The following is a 20,861-nucleotide window of genomic DNA, read 5'->3' on the forward strand; positions in this document are numbered from 1 at the left end:
TAAATAAAAAAGACAGAGAAAAAAACATAGACTTGAATGTCATTAGGGTCTGTGTGCATGTGTATACATACATGTTGAATATATTCTACATGTATGTATAAATATATATACACCGTGTGAAGTATTATGCGAAAATATGCAAACATTAACTTTCTTCATTCAAGAAGTATTGAGTATATTAAGTGAGGACACAGGACATTTAAAGCAAACAAATCAATGTCTTAAATGAGAAAATAATAGAGTGACTGGGCTCACGCTCAGATGTCACGGTCAGTGAAGGTCTCTGTGGCACTTGACATGAGGCTCAGATCTGCAGGAGGTGAGGGTGCAAGACATGTAGCTGAGGAATAAAGAACAAATGTTAGATTTAGTCCTACGGGCAAGTCATATCAACAGATACTTCACATAGGTAAACAAGGACTCACAGGGAAGCCAAGTGACTTGCCTGAGATTCTATGGTTAGGAAGTGGCATAACCAGCTGTTGGTGGCATGAGAACCGCAGCACCAGGTGTTTGACCTGTGGAGTCAGGCTGGACCTGGGTTCAGCAACCTCAGTACTTGAGTTCTGGCTAGGAAAGAATTCAGAGCCAAGACTCCAACGGTAAGAGAAATTTATTTAGAAAGCCACAGAGGTAGAAGAAGGGAGTGGTAGAAGAAATGGGCCCAGGAAACAAGTTACAGAGGCAAAAGGAGCCCTTGGAGCTTAAGAGAGAGAAGGGTAAGGGTGAGGGTAAGATCCCGGGAGTGGGGTGGTGGGGAAGGGAAAAGGCGCTGGTGTTCTCTGGAGAGGGAGAGTAAGCTGCGTCCTCCATCCTATGGGCTTTTAAGGGTGGGGATTTTAGGGGAGGTCCCAGGGGATGGTGTGAATAGACTATTTAGCAACTTACAAGGAGTGTCCTTTCAGGGTTGTGGTCTCTCTGTGACTGATTGGTCTGTGCCAGAGCAGGGGTGATCAGTCCATGCAGCTGGTCCTGGCATCACCGGGCAGGTTTTGCTGCTTGTCTGGGCCTGGAGCTGAAGCACAACTGAGGCCTAGATGCTATCTCTTGGGAGGAAAGGTCGGGGGGGGGGGGGGTCCAAGCTGCATGGCCAGGGATTTGCTAAGGAGGAAAGGTTACCCTTGGGGCAAGGTTCTCGTTTCCCCAGCTTTGCTCATTGCTGGCACCTGGGGGCTTTTCCCCTGGTCCTTGCTTTGCTCATGTCTGTCTAACTGCCTACCACACAACTATACATCCGATTGGCTGTTCTACTTATATTATTATTTCCTCCTTAATCAACTTTTCCAAACCCTTCCCTGACCCCATCCTTTCCATTGCTCTGTCATTTTCTACTGTTTTCTTTTTCTCTCCCCACAAGATAGGTCATCCTTTTTTGAACCTTCCCTTATGCCCTCACAGGAAGATAAATCAGTGACAACACTTGGTGCCAACCTCTTTCAGAGTGGGTTCCACTTCACACAGGCGGCTACTCTCCCTTCCCACCTCCAACCTCGGAGGGGAGGAAGTCATTCATTCACCTTTGCAAACCTAGCAACCAGCATGACCCACCACATGACAGAGAAATGAAGCCAGTAAGAAATATTTGACGGCGGGGTGGAGGAAGGAAGGGAACAAAGAGGGAAGGGATGAAGACTTTTAGTTCTGGATGCAGTTTGATTTAGAAAATGAGAATAAGAGATTGCAGGGACCAATGAAGGTAGCTTCGTACCACGTCCAGACTCGTCACTAGGGTTGTGTCATCTTTGCTCCTCCCCTCTTTCTCTCTTTGAAAAGTCAAATGCATTTTCAACTGACAAATCATGCAAGGAAGAGACTGCAACCTGGGTCTAGCAGTAGAGGGGGCAGTGGGAAAGGGAAAGGTACAGGAGGACCTTCCTCAGTCCCTGAAATCACAACACTCGTGGCACGGACTCTGGAGGAGGGACCGAGGCAGGTTACTACCCCCTCCCCGTGGAGCAGTCAGGTGGAGTGTTAGGTGTTAACTGGGGTCCTCCCGGTGCAGCAGTCAGGTGGGGTGTTAGGTGTTAACCCGGGTCCTCCCCGTGGAGCAGTCAGGTGGGGTGTTAGGTGTTAACCGGGGTCCTCCCCGTGGAGCAGTCAGGTGGGGTGTTAGGTGTTAACCAGGGCCCTCCCGGTGCAGCAGTCAGGTGGGGTGTTAGGTGTTAACTGGGGTCCTCCCCGTGGAGCAGTCAGGTGGGGTGTTAGGTGTTAACCAGGGCCCTCCCGGTGCAGCAGTCAGGTGGGGTGTTAGGTGTTAACTGGGGTCCTCCCCGTGGAGCAGTCAGGTGGGGTGTTAGGTGTTAACCAGGGCCCTCCCGGTGCAGCAGTCAGGTGGGGTGTTAGGTGTTAACCGGGGTCCTGAACTGCCGAGGCAGCAAGGTGAAGGTGTTAAGCGCGGAGCTCTGGAGTCAGATTGCCTGGCTTTGTATTTTCCCTCCACCCATTTAACAGCCATCAAGTCCCTGTTCCCGTTTCCACACCTTTCTCTGGGAATGCTCACAGCACCCAGTTTATAGGCTGCTGTGAGGATTAAATAAAGTGAATATACACAGAGCACTTAGACTGGTGTCTGGCAAGGACCCACTGCATGTTAGCTGCAAGATTCAGTTCTTCCAAAGTAAATAAATAAAATGATGAAAGAAAAGTATATTGGGGTAAACATATATAATGTAGAGGGCAGGGAGGGTCATTACGCTAATTACCAGAATTCATCACCATCTCTGGAGATCAAGAGGCTGCACCAGTTTCTGAAAGTTGTAGATCCTCTCGCTCATGTCCTTTCCCTCTTCAGCTTTCAGACGGGCCTGTGGCCTCAGACTTTCTGCACTGTCCTTTCCTACAGGCTCAACTTATTTGCTGGGGTCCACGTTTTCCATCGTGAATGGTGATGGTTATGCTCTTATGTATAAGAGAAGCATGCCCTCATAATCCTTGGTCACTGATTCCTTACAGGCTGGGTAAAAAAAAAAAAAAAAAAGGCGTCTGACTCCATTTCCCCCCTCTCCCAGGTAATGGACAGAGGTGGAACCTAAACAATGAACGTCCTGGATCCTTTTATTGACCCCAACCCTGAGATGACATGCGTGTCCCTGCCAGGATTTCAGAGATGTCCCGCAGGGGCTTTCCTGAGAACTGTGTTGTTATAAACATCAGACTTGAAGAAACAGTTCAGAAAAAGCCCATTAACTGTAAAACAAATAAAAACAGAACTCCTGAAGAATGGCTTGAGCCGAGTTTCCATGTAAAGAGAGATTGTTTTCGAAACGCAAAGATCTCTGGCCTTCTCTTGCTGCCCCACCGCTAAGGGCCCCGGAGGGCAGCAGCGGGCGAGAGGCGCGGTTTCCGCGCCCAGTTCTGGAGAAGCCCTCCCGGACCAATGGCCGGGGGCTGGTCCCTGCTCCTCCAGGGCTCCAGCGACTCGCTTAGTTCCACCAAGTACCACGACTAACCCAGGAAATCTGACGCGGGGCCCTGAGGAAAGGTCAGCGGCTGCAGAACTCCGCCGCTCTGCTCACCGTCCGAGACCAGGTCTTATTTCCGAGCCCTTTTCAAACAATTTAATTCCCTCTGGGAAGAAATCATATTTATCCGCACTCATCCTGGAAACGTTTTCCATTCGTCCAAAAAGCCACGAATCCTCTTCTTTCTCGCCTTTTCTTCTTTCACGCCCGGGGGCAATTTCAAAGAGCCTGTTAGCTGAGACCCGCAGCCAGGTCCGGGCGCGGGGCTCTCGTTCCCCCGCGCTCCGAGCCCGAGCCGGCGCAGCGCTGCCGCAACGCCCCTCTCCCGGCCCACGGTCCAACTTTCCCTCCCGGGCGCCAGCGGGGGCGCCCTCGGGGCGCCCGGCTGCGGAGGAGCCGCCCGGCCGCCAGCCCCGCAGCTGCGCCCGGCCCGCGGCCCAGACTCGCCCGCAAAGCGCCCTCCCGCGCGCCTCGGGCTGCCCTCCGTCCCCGGACACCAAGCCGCCCCGCCTCCCGCCCTCTCCGCCTCTGGGGCAGCTCAGCAACACCCGGCCCCCTCCCTGGCGCGTTCCTCGGACCTTCCTCCCAACCCCCAGAACACCCCCGGCGAGAAAGCCCAGCCCGGGTCTCCCCAGTTCCCCCGGCCGCCGCGGGTCCCCATCACCACCGGGCGCGCTGCTCTCATTCACGATCATTTTCTTTTTTTTATTGAATTTATCGGGGTGACATTGGTTAATAAAGTCATACAGGTTTCAGGTGTGCAATTCTGTAACACATCGTCTGTAGACTGTATTGTGTGCTCACCAGCCCAAGTCAAGTCTCCTGCCGGCACCGTTCGCCCCCCTCGCCCCACCCCTTCCCTCTGGTAGTCACCCCACTGTGGTCTGCGTCTGAGTTGTTTTTTCTTAATCCCTCCATTCTCACTCCCTCTCCCCCTAGCTCTCCCCGCGACCCCTGGGGACACAGGCGATCCCCTTCAGGGGCACTCCCTGCCGTCCCTCCCGCCCACCACACTCGCACGCTCACGCACACACTTCCCTGCGCAGACAGCCCACTCCACTTTTCAGACGCCCACCGCCTGCACACTCCCCTCCCCTAAACAGACTTCCACCCACTCACCATCTGTAGCCTCCCGCCCGCCCCCCGCCCCGCCCGCGCGCGGCTCCCCCTCCCCAAGCAGCGGGCCCGCACGGAGGGACGCAGGGACCCCCGCCAGACGCTCGGGTCGCGCGCGCCGTCCTGACCTCTGCCCGCCCGGGAAACTAACAAAGGCGGCGCGCGAGCCCAGACGCGGGGGCGGCGAGCCGCGGCCGCCGGGAGGGCGAGCCCGAGCCTGGGCCGGCCGGCGAGCCCCGGGCGGGCGCTGCTCGGGAGCGGGGAGGCGGCGGCGCTGGAAGACGCGGATCCCCGGCCGCGCGCGCCGCTCGGACGCCTCCGGCACCATGGGCTGCTGCACCGGGCGCTGCTCGCTCATCTGCCTCTGCGCGCTGCAGCTGGTGAGTGCCCCGCGCGCCGAGCCCTCGCCCGTCTCCCCGCTCCCTCCCCGGAGCCGCAGCTCGGGGCGCGGGGCGGGCGGGCGCCGGCCCCCACGCGCCCCCACGCGCCCCGCCGCTCCGGCCCGCACTGCCCTCCCGCTGCGGGCACTCGCTCCGTCGCGCCTGCCCCGAGTGAGGGCGCGGTTGCCCTTTTGGTCCCGCGCGTTGGGGTTCGCCGCGCCCCCGCCGGGTGTCGCCACGAGGTCCGGTGGCTTCCGCCGAGGCTCCGGGGATGCACAACTGGCGTTAGCACCCGCCGCATCCCTGCCGAAGTTTCTTGGGGGGCTCGCGGGCTCTTTCTTTTGGGATATTCGCGGTGACGTTGGCTCGTGGAAAGGTGCCTGCGAATGCCCAGGTTCTGAAGGCGCGGGAGCGGCTGCAACTCTTAGTTGGGAGCGAGGTGGTTCTTACCTTCATCAGGTTGCAAAGTGGTGCCCGAGGACGCCAGGGTCTCCAGAAAGGAGGCCTGGCTGTGTTGTTCAAGTAATTCAGCCCCTGCCCTTCCGATTTCCTTTTAGATTTTGCTGAAATGCTGCAGGTTCAGAAAGCGACAGACTGACAGCTGTCACTAGGGAGAGAACAGAAAGAAAGGCTCCAGCGGCGAGGCGCCTGGAGGAGAGTAAAAGGGCTTCCAGGGTGGAGCGAATGCTTTTCTTAACATATGTCCTAGTGGGACCTAGACTGGCCCTGTGGTCTATCCCGTTGTCACTTGAGGTCAAGGCCACGGACCTTGTGTGTCAGACTTTTGTGTGCGAGAGATTAATAGACATCTCCCTTTCATTACACATAAGACAGACTCTGTAGATGCCCTGCCAAGCTTTCTTCAAAGTGGTGTTTGTTTCTTAGTCACAAGCATTTTTTGACTAGCAAGAGGAAACCACTTTTCAGTGAACTTTAATGTCAGTCCTTGCAAGACTCATTAACTGAGGGATAAAATTATGCTCTTCTTTTAATAGTTCTTGTTTCATGGATGTTGTAAAAGGTTTCGCCTTTCCCTTGCCTCAGTGGTCAGATCTGCCCTAAAAACCTCAAATTAGATGCACTCTTCACTGTTTACTTAGCATGTGCATAATTTATGTATTTATAGATCTGGAATCATTGGCTACTTTTCTTTACATCTAAGGGACAGTTTCTTCTGTCCTGTTATATAGGACATATTTTATAGATTTTTCTTGAAAAAATAATTTTAAAACTCACTTGAACATGACTGTTTTCTTTTTTAAAGAAAAGGCCAGAGGATAATTTATACTTTGGTTATGAGAAGTGGACATGGCTTATAAGTTGGAAAAACTGAATACATATTTAGTCAGTCTTTGAATATGCAAAATTGTACATAGACACGTTAAGTCGTATAATCTATAATGATGTAATTCTTTCCATTTTACAAGGAGTTTTTAATACATGGATTTTTAATATAGTGTATTTATCAATTTAATTATGACGAATTTAGTTAGTATTGTAATATTTACGATGAAAATGTGTCTGGGGTTTCATCTTTCAGCCTGAAATGCCCCCACTTTCCACACACACTGTCTTTGTTGCTACAAATGTGTCTTACTCTTCAAAGCTTATCTTAGAATTCCACTTTTCCTGTTGAAATCTTTCCTGGTCCTCCAGGCAAAATCAATCACTTCTTTTTCTGAAATTGCATAGAACTTTGCTTTTTCCTCTGTTAGAACACACTTCGCTCCCTTAAATTATGCTGTGATATACACGTGTCTCTCATCATTAGATTGTAAGTAACCAAGGATCAAGCGTTGTTCATCTTTGCAAATCCTGCAAGTCCTTGGGAGGGCTCATATTGGGAGGTGGAACACATTGGCAGAATTTATGATAGTAATTAACATTTGCAATCCATATAAGGTTTTTGCATAAACACTGTTTCATTTTACTCCTAAAATTATCCTCTGAGGAAGGTGCCCAGTCCCTAGTTGGCAGATGAGAAAGGTGATACTCATAGAGTTAAAAACTTCTCCAAATAACTAGTTTTTGTATGGTAGAGATAGTGAGGGGATAGTAAACACTTCATAACTGGATATAAAACAAAACAGTACGTGTAGATTACATTATTATGTAGTACATTATACATATTATATATATATAAAGGATGTGTAGTACTCATGTGACAATAATAATAAAATATATAATGCTCTTAATTGTAAATCCTACGTAGCCAGTTAATGCTGGCAGAATCCTTTTGTTGACTTGGATGAACTAGCTCTTGGTTCTGTAGTTCTGACATGAATGCTGGTGAATACGTTTATTTACTTTGAAGGGTAACAGGAATGTGAAACAAGGAAGCCAACATTGGAACCTCACCTTATCAATGACAGGACAGTGGTTTGCAACCTTGGAAACTTCCCCTGGTGAAATCTGAAACTTCAGAGAGGGCAAGGAGAGACTGAAAAAAGAGGCAGACCACTCAGGTTGGCAGGCGGCATGTCCAGTAAGCAAGAGAAGTTACATAGAAGCTTATCTTGGGCAGCTGTAAGATGAGTCGATTTCTGAACACCCCTTCCCGTGCCAGAATCTTTAAAGTTTATATAGAGGCCTTAATGGGGCCCAGGCACATATACCATCCAGATGGTCTCAGCAATATATTGCTCTCTCAAGGCTTTGTCCTTGAAATGGCTCCTACTGTGAAAACAGTGGGCAGAATGTACATTACAGAGACAAGAGAGGGTGAGGAGCCTCTGATTGTCCTGGTGCTGCTGCTCAAGAGTCAACTGGAGGTCACATCCTCTTTATGACCTTCTCCGGTACCAGAGCAGATTCTTTGCCAAATTGAGTAAGTTTTCAAATACTGGAAAATGATTTACTCATTTTTGTGTGTGTGCTATTGCCAATAATGTCATGATGCATTTTAGGTTTAATAGTCATTATTAGAAAGTCTTCATTGTTTTCTGAAGTGTAGACAGTCAACAAAACAATGTCACACCCTGATTTTTAGCATTTGCCAATTTCTTTGGTGTAAACACTCTCACCTTGGCCAAGTTGAAGTACACTGTTACACCATTACCTAGTATACAGATAAGATCGGCACAAATAACCTCAAAAGCATAAAGTAAAACACGGTAAAATAATTAGGAAGGGATATGTTTTAAATATTTAGTACATCTGTTTTTAATATGATTTACTTAAATTTCAGTTTATAATATTTCATTTTTAATAATGGATGTGTTTATGAACTGGCTTACAAGTTCCTAAAAATTTAACTGACTCTCTGATCCAGTAGCGCCTGCCCTAGCTTACCACTGGGTAGGGCTCGCAGACCTAGTGTTCTTTCCATTGAAACCAGTTGTCTTTTTCCCCTCATTGGTGTTTTTTTCTGCTCCTACAAACTGTTGGAAGAAGGAAGTTGTAAATAAGTGTGGGCGTTGAGAATGGCACTCACAGAAGGCGTTTGCTGAAGACAATACATGTTAATGACAAGGAATGCCTGTGAAGGTCGTTAAAAGGTGGCACATTGGCTTCTTCCCAGAGTTAAACAAACAAAAGGTTTTTATTATTTCATTCACTTTTCATCCAAACCACCTTGCAGAATGAACCATCAGATTGGCAAATGTAATTGGAGAGAAGTTATCATTTGGGGGCTAGTGCATTGGATGAGCTTTGGTTTGCAGTCTCAACCTCCTTTCCACACTCTTCATTCCATTGCTCTGGCCACCTCCCATCAATGCTTTTTCTGCATGCTTCTACCCCTAGGCAAATTAGTGTGTTTTCCCCAGATTTTACATTCATGTTCTTAATGCTGCTGGATGAATTTAAAGAGAAAGTGAAAAGCATGAATGCATGCCCATAGAAAACTGTGCAAAGGAAATCTTTTGCAATTCATCACTGTGTAACAGATTCATTGAGTCATCCAAGAACTTTTGAATATATTTTTGTAAGGATACTTTTTATTTTGCTTGTTTTAGAATAATGTGTAATTCTATTATCATATATGTGTAATCTAGAAGTAAAAAGAAACACCTGATCATATGCTTTTAGTAAGTTAGTTTTAGCTGCCACATTTAAATGAGTCTTAATTGCATGTTTTTAAGGTCTAAAATGTACTCCAATGTCATTTCAGAGTCGTTTTCTTACAGTGGTCTCAGTGAAGTATTGAACTGAGGTTGTTAGAGATTGTTCCCACAGAGCTTTAGTCATCTTGACCTCACGGAGGTCAGACTCTAAGACACTGTCAACAAAATTTTGTCCCTGAATATTGTTTTTTCCAGGGAGCTTTATTTTATCTTGCATCACTTCATGGAAAGGTGATAACCATATTCCTATTAGAACTAATAATCAGTGCAACAAAATTAAAAACTCTCACTTCACATTCTACAATAACAGAAACCTTTAAAAGATTTATAGAAAACAAGCAGCTTTTAACACATTGATACGTTTTTGTTTAAGAGAACATCCTCTCAAATTAAAGAAAACTAGTAGTTGTTTTTTCTCACAATGAAAATCAAGTTGACTTAACTTTGTCTCTGTACAGTATTCAAACAATCTTGTGACCACTTGTGACACTAGAATGCTGAGATAAAGTGTTGGCGGGTTTGTGAATGATGGTGGTGGACTTGTGGTAACATGTTTTTAAAGTAAGTTTTAGGAAATGCGCCACTCACCTGTCATCGATATTTGGCAGTGGATACAGAAATCCATTTCTTTTACTATGTAGATATATTGACACTTTTGCTTTAACAAGTTTTTAATTTTAATAGCTCTTACTCTTCCCCTGTGCAATATGATTCTTAATCATTTTATTTCCATTCTTTTCTAGTGTATTTAAATGTCCTGGTTCTTCTCATGAAACTCAGAAAAGGTTAGGGAAATTAAAATTATGGCCAATAATGAGAGTTTAGTCATAATGTGATTGGTGTTGAAGTCCTTATAATATTCTACAAATCCAGATCCATTTACAGCTCTCTTGTTACTTAAGTGTACATTCAGAGTATTGAATGTGCCTGGGAACTATATTCTTGTGGCCTCATTGCAGGTTGAATTGTGACCCCTCCCCCCCAATTCTTATGTTGAAGTCCTAACCCCTAATAACTCTAAGTCTGGCTTTATTTGGAAAAAGGGTCATTGCAGATGTAATGGTTAGGTTAAAGTGAGGTTATATTGGAGTAGAGTGGGCCCTTAGTCCAATCTGACTGGTGTCCTTATGCAAAGGGGAGACTTAGATATGCAGTTTGTACGCGGGAAGACCACAATGGGAAGGTGGAGGCAGAGATCAGAGTGATGCTTCTGTAAGCCAAGGAAAAGCAAAGGTTGCCAGCAAACCACGGGGGCTAGGGGAGAGACGTGGAACAGATTCTCTCTCACAGCCCTGGAAGGGACCAACCCTGCCAACACCTTGGTATTAGACTTCTGGCCTCCAGAACCATAAGACAGTAAATTTCAGTGGTTTAAGCCACTCAATTGGTGGTACATTGTTACGGTAGCCCTAGCAAACTAATACAGATCTTGGTTTTTTCATTTTTATAAGACACTAATCACATATTTCTTTGCGTTTATCTCTGTGTATGTGCTATTTATTTCTTTTACTGGATTTTAAGTCCACAAAGGGCAAAGACTCTGATTTTCTCATGGAATCTTCCACCATATCCTGCAAAAGGTGAGCACTCAGTGAATGTTAGGAGAAAAAAATTAATGCATAAATTAATAGCTAAACTTCGAGTGATTTTATATGCCAGTCATTGTACTAGGTACTTTATATTTATGAAATCATGTAGTTCTCACAACCACTCATTTTAGAGATTCAGAAATTGAGGCAAAGAGAGTTTAAGTAATATGCCCAAGATGATACAGCTGGAAAATGTTGGAACCAGGATTCAGATCTGAGTCTGCACTCTCTTTACTGTGTTCTGTGCCTCCTGTACTTGAAATAACCAACAACATTCAACAAATATTCAGAGTCCCTGAGCACTGGCTGTGCAGGTGTGAGCTTCTCAGATGCAGATCTGTTCTTATACAGTTTATATCTGAAGGCAGAAGGGCTGTCAGTAAATATATACACAAAAATTATCTAATTGCAAATATTGTTAAGTGCCACTAAGAAGATGAAGTATAATACATTCAAAGAAGGTGGGAGGGATCTTCTTAGATGGGGTGGCCAGGAAGACTACCCAGAAATTGGAAGCTGAGTCTGAAAGGATGACCAGGAGCCAGCATGCAAAGAGAAGGGAACCATTCTAAGCCAGAGAAACCAAATGTGCAAAGCTGCCAGTTTTGAAAGAGCTTGGAATGTTCTAGATGTGACAGGAGTCTGGGGTGGCTAGGGTGCAGTCTGAGAGAGAGAGTGCATGCAGTAGATGGCATTGGGCATTTGCAGTGGCACCGGATTTCTTTCAAAGAGCAATGTGAAACCACTGGAGCATTTTAAACAGAGTTCATGGTCTCTTCTGACTGTTTCAAGATACACTCATTGCTGAGTAGAGAATAGATGAGAGGGAAATGAGAGGAAATGGGAGACAGGATGCTCTTCTGTTATTCTGAACGTGAGATAATACGAGACAGACACATATAATAACAGACGGGAAAGGATGAACTTGAGACAATTGAGGATCAGAAAGCCTAGGAGTGTCTGAGGGATTGACCTACACATCTCGCATAACAAATGTAATTGTGGTGCTTTTTACTGAAAGTGGGAATATTGGGTGTTGTGGGCATGGAGGTGGAGCAGGAGTGTTTGTTTGGAGATATAAAGGTTCTGTTTTAGACCATTTAAAATTATGATATATGAGGCCAAGTAGCTGCCAGGTATATGAGTTTGGAACTCAGAGAACAAGATAGGACTGAATATTCAGAATCGGGAATCATGAGCAATATTGGTATTTAAAGCTCTGGATGAGGTCACCTCAAGAGAGAGTATAGTGATAGATGAGAACAGTACTGAAAACAGGACTCCAAGTTTTGAATGTCAGTTTTAGGGAGACTATTTGGCAAATACTTGATAAAGCTAAAGTGGAGAGGTGCACCAAAAATTCATGCTTTTAACCCCAGTCAACACTAATTGGTATTAATATGTGTAAACCATCATGAGTTTATAACATTAGACTAAAAGATAACATTTTATCAATGATTAAAATTCAAAATGTGAATTAAATGGAAGTACAAGCCAATGACACATAACCTAATTTACATTTTTAATCTGATATATTTTGCAAAGATACTAAAATAAAATGGGAGATAGCTTAAGTACCCTTTAAAGAAACATTCTTATCTTTGATCTAGGTAAAGTATTGGAAAACAGATATTTTAAGATGGTTATAGTAGAAAAAACATTTTGTGAAAGCATTGAGTTTTACTCAATGACAGGAGCTGGCGAAGGTGAAACACTTGAACTGGTAGATTGCTGTTCTCTAAATTGGTAAGGGAATCACCAGTTCTTTGATTTGGAGGAGAAGCATCTGTCTACTGGGAAAGGGAGACGAAGGTGAAGGCTTGTGGGCAGTAGGGGCTGGAGCTACTGACAAAGGCTGTACATGCAAGAATTAGATGGTCCATTGTAAGGGAACCAGGGGCAAGGTCATGGTGGTGTTAATGATCTTGTTCTTTTGTTCCACATTTTTTTGGTCTTTTGTGCATAGAGAACCACTCTTTAGAATGGTTTTCCTGATTAATTGTATTCCTGAATTATTAAGTAGTATTAAATGTCTCAATTTCTTTTCCTCACTCCGTCCACAGGTACTTGCATTATGAATGGTCTCATACAGAGCCCCAGTTCCTTTATTAACAAGGGTATTGGAATAGAATTTTAGCTATCACATTCTCGTAAGAGATATGAGCTCAGTGGATGTGATGATAAGTCGTAAATACATTTCTGACAGTTTTTCTCTATTCCAGTAATTAGAAACATGGCTATATTTTGGTATTGATTAATATGTAGTATAATAAGTGCTTGCATGCGGGAAGCCCCAGGCTGTAGAGGTTGACTGGTTAAATCAGTTAATTAAGATACAAAGAGGGATGCTCTACCCTCCAGTTATGTTTCCTGTACTGGTAACTAGCTGTAACTGATCATAATGAAGATAATGGGAAATATAAAATTCTCGTTGATGGCAGTTCTTTCTCAATTTGTATTTAAAATAGAAATCCTTGATGAGGGAGCACTTTCAAATTATAGTTTATGAAAGGTAACATAGCTGAAATTTGAGGGGTCCTCAAGAAATTATCCAGACCCGGCTTTGAATTCATAGCAGAACTGCAAGAATCTTCAATCCCAAAGACCCTCCTGTTAATTCTGAAGTAACTATGAGAATGGAAATTTTTACTGTTAGCAAAGTCCCTCACATTTAAATAGAATTTCTCATGCTTCTATTTCTGTCCTATTTTCTATACCTTTGCCTTTTACCTGGATGATGGGTAGCAGATGGAGGCAGCGATGTACTGGAGCCAGCTGGTACCATCTGGGGAGACTACACTATTATATTTCCAGAAATTCTATGAGCCAGTTGTTAAACACAGCCTGAATTAAAAATTAATTATATAAATTTTAAATGATATTAAAAACAATGGTAATAAATATCCAAAACTGAACCCTTCCTAATTATTTTTACTTCATTGTACTGTACTTCATCTATGCTCCAGGGGTTATTTTATATGTATTGTATTGTATGGTAGAAATTCTATATAACAGTGTGCTACTGAGCATCTCTTTCCAACTTTGCATCTAGTGACATCACATTGGTAGCTAAGACTCTATTTTAGTGGAAGTATTTACATCATGAAAATACACGAATACCGCTAATCAGGCCCTCCCGCCACCTGTCAGAGCCCGTTATTAAACATCTACTGGCATGACATTGGTTTTTATATTCAAAATTCCAACATTAACTGCTTTTATACAATAGCTATAGGATCTATCTAAACATAGTAGTGGACAACTGGTTTGTGACTAAATGGTCCAGAATTGATAGTGGTTCATCATGTTCACTTCTAGGTGACTGACAAGACTCCAGAATCCCTCGCTCTGAGGGAAAGTCATTTCTGCCTAATGGGCGTTGATTGATTCTCGTGAAGGAGAGAAGCCGTCCTCCAATGCCCAGCTCCTCCAGCTGTCTACATTATTGGTCCTAATTAGCTCCTTCCACAGGGATGTCAAGTAATCAATGCTGGAAAGATCAAAACACATTCTTATACCACCGCCGGTTCTTTCGAGCTTCCAAGCTTCAATTTTCCATTGTCCCCATATTGAAATACTAAATATTCAATCTTGAAGGAAACCAAGAGAAGGTGACTTACTTGAGAACACACCAAGGGATATTTGGCTCGTGAAATGTGTTTTCTGAATTTTAAAATGTAATCATTGTTACAATATGCAATAAAATCCTATAGTACGTCCGTTCCCTTATTTCATTCTTATAACATCTCCATGAGGCAGATATTAATATATTCCCAGTTACAGATGAGAACACTGAAATGTGGAGAAATTAAGCAGTCTGTTGAAATTATGTGTTATGATATGACATAAGCCCTCAGAAGTGGAGAAATGTGGATGACAAAATTTTGTGTGTGTTACCTTATGACTAGATTAAAAAAGAGAGTTTTTCTCTGGGCTCATGCCAAACTGGTTGGAAAGAGTAATTATTTAAGCAAGCAGTTTCTCATAAAATGTAATTTTAAAATTATGATCCAGGTGATTTGAGTAATAAAAAGAGATATTGTAACTCTTGAAACAGCTATTTTTCCTTCCATTTCTGTTAGGAGACGATAGCTCTCTTCATGATTGATATCTAATTTTAGAGTCCCGCAGGAAGCACTCCAATTTACCCTGAAACAAAAGAATGAAATGCAAGCATTCTGCAGACCAAATATTCTGCGATTTTTGCATGCTCTATTTTCTTCAACAGACGAACCACTTCTGACAATGCTTTCACCATCTAGGTATAATCTTCTAATCCCATCGGGACCTCTACTCGCAAGTATCCTCTCTCCCCATAAAAGTTTAAACCTCAAATTGAATTCTTTTTGCTCTCTAATGGGAAACTCTACCTTGGCCTTGGAGTGTATGATTGTGAAAGAGCTGAATGTGGCAGCCACACCATTGACCGAGCGTCCTAAATGTAGGGCCAATTAGAGGAAAGCATTAGATGAAGCCTCGGAACCATTAGGAAGTCTGCAAAGATCCCCTGGAAGTCTTTTTTTCTAAAAGAGAGTTGTGGTTGGAAATACACTGATGGAGTCATCCTCGGGGATCTGCCCTTCACACATGTGGTTCTCTTGAAGCATTTCACAAGTAGGAGACAACGTTTTGTAACATTTCACAGACTACATCATGCAGAGAAGCTTTGGCCATCTATTATTAATATGTTTGTTTGACTAGTGCAAAACTGTCTTTATACATTCTTTTTAACTCCTTCACTACTGATGATACTTTTATTGGAGGGCAGAGGTTTTGAGAAGTTTGACCTGAGATATAGGCAAGGGCTTGATTTTCTTTCAAGACAACAAGAAGTACAGACTATTGATTTTCATAGTATATTTTTTCTTATTGATGAAAAACTGGTTTGATGAAAAAATATGTATGGATTCTAATTCAAGATGCTTTATTTTTGTCCCATTATATTGAGGAAATAATATTTTCATATTCTAGAGGACCATACCAAAGCTGAAGAGATAATTATATTTAAAGACATCTAAAGCTTATATTTCTTATATTTTTAGTCATCATAAATTTTAATTAGATTTTGAAATGTTGATTAATTGCCATTCTACCAATGAAAGGTTTAAAATGCCCTTAGGAGAATGGTACTTAAAGATTTATAAATAGAGATACACTTCTGCAGCCAATATGTGTCTTACATTATATTTAATTAGGAGGTAATCTGAAATTTAGATTTGGGCCAAGCATCGCCTGCAAGGGCTATGGGCTTTCCATGACCCAAAATGAAGAAAAAGTGATGGAGAACGATTATCCCAGAGGCATGAGAATTACGCTGATGGATGGTTAGCTGTTGTGCAGCCACGATTTTCTCTGAAGTGAGCACTGGAGACTGACTTCACTGGGGGACTCATGACTAGAAGAAGCGATTAGTGCTATACAGGCAACATTTCATGTGATATAACTTAACCCAGCAGCCGGAAGTCAGATGACGTTAAAAATAGGTTGTTCGGATTGAACTAAATGTGTGTGAGAAGGACAGTGCAAGAAATCATAGCAAATTTTATAAACTTCATCTAAGCTTAAGGAATGAGATCATTGAACATTTCTGGGAGTTCCTCATATCTTGAGTTATTTTCTTCCACTACATTCAAGTGTAGGGGGAATGATGTTTTCAGCAGGATTAAACTACAGATTCATGTATAAACTACAATGATAATTTGCAAGAAAGTCCCAGAGATAAAGATTTAAACAGTAATAAACCACAGGCAAAAGATGAATGATCAATGACATGTTCTTTAAGCAGCGAATATTGAAATGCATAAATATAAGCATGATATGTAGGAATCCACTCTTGTCAGCATCGATCTGATATATTTAAACAAAGGAATGTGACAGTTTCATCTTTCTCTTAGTGAAGTATTTTGTGAAATGTAGAATCAAACTTAAAAGGAATGCTAATTTGGAAATAGTTCAGAAGGGAAAATGAAGGGATTCAGATTATTTAGCCTTAATGGTGGATTATTAGTATCACAGGAGCTGCCTCAGAATGTTGAAAGGAAAAAGCCTCCCCTTCCCCTCCACCCTGCTGCTTTATTCCTGTAATCATTGTCCCACTCTGAATGTTCTGACCCACCCCAGTTACTGATCCAATACTGATTGAGTCAGGAGGTACATATATCAGTATCTTTAGCTCTTCACTTGGTTACCATTCAAACTTTAACTCACATTCTTAGGAAAGAATTAGATAATATATCCAGATGCCTTAGTAGAGACACTTGGACATATTACAAAAGCAGTCCCTTGTGACTCCTTATGTACTCAGTTCCCAAGCTTGCTTGGTAATTCCTAAGGTCTGACAACCCCTAACTCATGGTTCTACCCTATTTTATTGGAGTGGGCCTACCCTATATTGAGATGCAATTGATGTTAACTTAGCACCATGTTTAGCTACATCTGTTACTTGTGCTGACCACATCAGTCCCTTACAACTTGGAAAAGATATAGACTGATTTCACTTTAGAGCACCCTCACCCAGCAACCCACAGCTGGGGCTCCATCTGGTCAGCTGTCCATTGTGATGGTAAAATTGCAACATAAAGGTGCCTGTGCTGAGGCTCCTGTAACTGCCGCCATCCACCTGTGTCACACCATGAATTCTCACCTCAGTTGTGTTTTTGTGAGTGTGACACTCTTACGGAGACTCTCAAAGACCACCTGGAGCAATGTGTTTTATGATCTGGCCTTTTACCACCCATATGGCTGAGAAAGGAGTCATGGCACATTCCCAACACGGCCACTTCCTTGACGTAAGAGAAAAGTGATGTCAGAAACCTGATACCATATGGCAGCACATGGTGGATGGAATAGGTGTATAAAAGGTGCCATTACCGGAGACGAGTTTGACATTAACTTAGGCCTATCCACTATCAATTTTAACTGTGGACTTCTCAGATCATTGTTTGAAATTACTGCCTGGAGCTTGAGAGTAGATGCATGTTTCTACTATTTCATTTGCTTTGCTTTCCATAGTAAAGCCAGGGCAGTGACTGCTCTATAATTATTCTGTCCTGCAAAATGGCCGGTGTGTTCAAATTCCATAAATACTTTATCTGAACAAGATGTGTTGAGAAGTTTATGGAGGAACTATTTGGGAATTATTTCTATGAAGATTTGAAGAATAGACTAAATCGGGGCTACTTTTGCCTAAAAGGCTGGATACAGCCTGTGTAAGCCAGTGTTCTCCAGAGAACAGACCATATATCAGGAGATTTATGATAGGAATTGGCTTATGTGATAATGGAGGCTGAGAATTCCCACCATCTGCTATCTATAAGCTGGAGAACCAGGAGAGCTGATGACGTAATGCAGCCTGTGTCTGAGGGCCTACGAGCCAGGAGGGCTGGTGTCCAAGGGCAGGAGAAGATAGATGCCCCAGCTCAAACAGAGAGCAAATTCTCCCTTCCTCTGCCCTTTTGTTTTACTCGGGCCATCATGGGCTTGATGATGCCAACAGCATTCCTAAAGGTAATCAGTCTAATCTGATCCAAATGCTAATCTCTTCTCAGAGACACACTCACAGGCATATTGTAACATTTGGAATAATGTTTTATTGACTATCTGGGCATCCCTTAGCCCAGTGAAGTTGACACAGAAAATTCACCATCACACAGCCATTATTGGAAGCTGAGAAATAAACCATGCAGCTTTCAGTAAACATTTACAGACACACAATAGGTACATGCCGCTTGCAAAGTAAACATTTTTTACATTTGTGTATTTTTAAAATTGTAAATGTGAAATACTGTAATTCCATTTAAAGATGAGATAAAACCTATTTTATATTTTAATCATGTCTTTGAGCCTGTTCCTTTCTCTTTTTTTCACACTTAAATTTTTAACACCCTAATTTAGAGTCTCTGGGAATCTTTACATTGGTGAAACTTCTTTGGTTGCCTTTTCCCAGTACACATTTTTATTTTATATGTGGCATCAGAACTGTAATGAGGTGGCTTCAGATTTGGAAGCAGGAGGAAATTTAGAACAATTACAAATTTTTATTATTGTGTGATACTGACCCAACCAGTTTGGCTTGAGATTTTAAGTGTCTGGAAGTCAATGGATTCCAATATGTAATGTAATTTTGCATTTATCGTATATGACCACACTGAAAATAAATAGGACCCAAGGGACATATTTCTCAAGCTATTCCATGACCCACAAAACTGATCTAAACTGAGTTTTCCTTTACTTCAAAGGAAACTCATTCTTTCTTTCCCTCTCTCCTACCTCTCTCCCCACTTTTATCACCCACACCTCTTGCTGACCTTCCTCTGCTTTTCCTGTCTACCTGCCTTCTGTTAACTTTGTGTAGAGGAAAGTGAGTTTGAGAGGTTTATAATATATTGTATAGTAGCAGATTTATTTCCTGAGGGCTGAGTCATTTTTGAACATTACTATTTCCACTTGAGATACTTGTACCACTTAATATTAACTCACCTGCACCAACATGATTATTTGTGAGGCTGTTTAGAGCCTCATCTATGGAATCACAAAAGGGAATTGTGATCGGATAGTTGTGACCTATATTCCAGAGGCCATTCATTCATTCATCCATCCGTCTGTTCATTTATTCATGAATTCATTCAGGGATAGTAACTGAGGGCTAACCATGTGCCCTGTGCAGTGCCAGACCCTGGTTGAATGGGGCACACATAGCCCTCCCCTTGTGGAGTGTGGTGTGTGTCATCACAAAACATAATTTAGTCACAGTGAATCTCTGAAGCATGGTAACTGTTAAAACATATGCCTGAGATTTTTGGCTAATGCTTATAGTAGGGTTATGTTTAATATTAACATTACCTAACAATGTTTGAAATAATTTCTTTACTACTTTCTACACTTTGTTTATGACTGTCTGTGAGATGAATTAAAAATTATCCTTGTCCTTGGCCCTGGTTAAAGCATCGTCCCAATATGCCAAGGTTTCAGGTTCGATCCCTGTCAGGACACATACTAGAAACAACCAGTAATGCATACATAAGTGGAACAACAAATCAATGTTTCTCTCTCTCCTCTCTCTCCCTCCCTTCCTCTCTCTAAAATCAATCAATCAATAAAAAAAGAAAAAATATAAAAGAAAAAAATCATCCTTGCCCTTAGGTGTTTATACTCTTGTAACTGGAGACAGTTAAGTAGATAGATAATGTCAATGTAATGTGTTATAATGCAAACTAAACCTCGTAAACTCCGGGGTCCTGAGTGGGCACCTAACCCACCCTGACGGCAGGGAACTCATGGAAGCTTCCAGAAGGAAGTCATGCCGGAACAAAGTGAGAAGGATGATGGCCAGTGTCAACCAATTTCGTTAAGATTAACTGATCAATATAATCATGAGTGAATACTTTATTTACAGTATCACTGAGAAAAAAGTAGAAGGTCAAACCACAGGAACATTAGCAATATTTAAAATAATGAGAAATGTCAATAAGAAATTGTTTCCTGTTGACAAAACAATCTACCTCACCTTCTTCGGCAGAGGGAATAACAGATATGAACATGACAATATATGCCACTGCAGCAGTGTGCTCCTGTCACCTGTGTGCTAAGATGGCCTTAGGACTTGAGGACTCCCAGAAAGTGCCTCCAGCCCAAACAAGGGCCCTGGATGCCACTCCTGATCTTCTTCAGTGGGAACATAGCGTGAGAATGTTAACCTTACATGGTGTGTCTTTTAAGGGAACTCTTGAGCATTGCAATATGTGTCCCATTTAAGAGCTGAAGTAGGCTGCATCCTTCATTGCCACTGTGCAATAATTATATGTAAAGCAAATATATTTTCACTATGTTGTATTATTTTCAGAAGTATCATAACTCTGGTTTCTGAGTTATAAAAAAAGACTAGCCCTGGCTGGGTGGCTCAGTTGGTTGGAGCGTTGTCCCATGCCCCAAGAGGTTGTGGGTTTGATTCCCGGTCAGAGCACATGCCCAGGGTGCAGGTTCCATTCCCAGTCAGGGTGCATACTGGAGGCAACAGCTCTATATTTCTCACATCGATGTTTCTCTCTCGCTCCTCTCCTCTCTCTCTCAAAACTAATTTTAAAAAAAGCACATATCCTCTGGTGAGGATTAAAAAAAGAAGAAGAAATAAAACTTTCTCATTATGCTCCATATTTGAAATTTTGCTTCATTTAACTATGATTCAAAACAGTAGCCATAGAAAAAAATCACAAATCGAATTCCTGCACAGCATTTTTCTTTACTGGAAAAACT

At 42.9% G+C, this 20,861-nt stretch overlaps 1 protein-coding gene across 4 annotated transcripts in view; it reads left to right on the forward strand.

The window, feature by feature from the left end:
- Window positions 1-4,698: 4,698 nt before the first annotated feature.
- NKAIN3 (sodium/potassium transporting ATPase interacting 3) overlaps window positions 4,699-20,861 on the forward strand; it is a 369,009-nt gene continuing 352,846 nt past the window's right edge. For 3 of the 4 annotated variants that reach the window (XM_081117407.1, XM_081117404.1, XM_081117405.1), the window contains exon 1: window positions 4,699-4,957. In XM_081117407.1, coding sequence (XP_080973533.1) covers window positions 4,904-4,957 — 54 coding nt within the window. In that variant the 5' untranslated portion in view covers window positions 4,699-4,903. The remainder of the gene's footprint in view (window positions 4,958-20,861) is intronic. The other variant, XM_081117406.1, reaches the window with a different exon arrangement.

This window comes from Miniopterus schreibersii (genome assembly GCF_964146895.1).
Source record: "Miniopterus schreibersii genome assembly, chromosome: 17".
Lineage (NCBI taxonomy): Eukaryota > Metazoa > Chordata > Mammalia > Chiroptera > Miniopteridae > Miniopterus > Miniopterus schreibersii.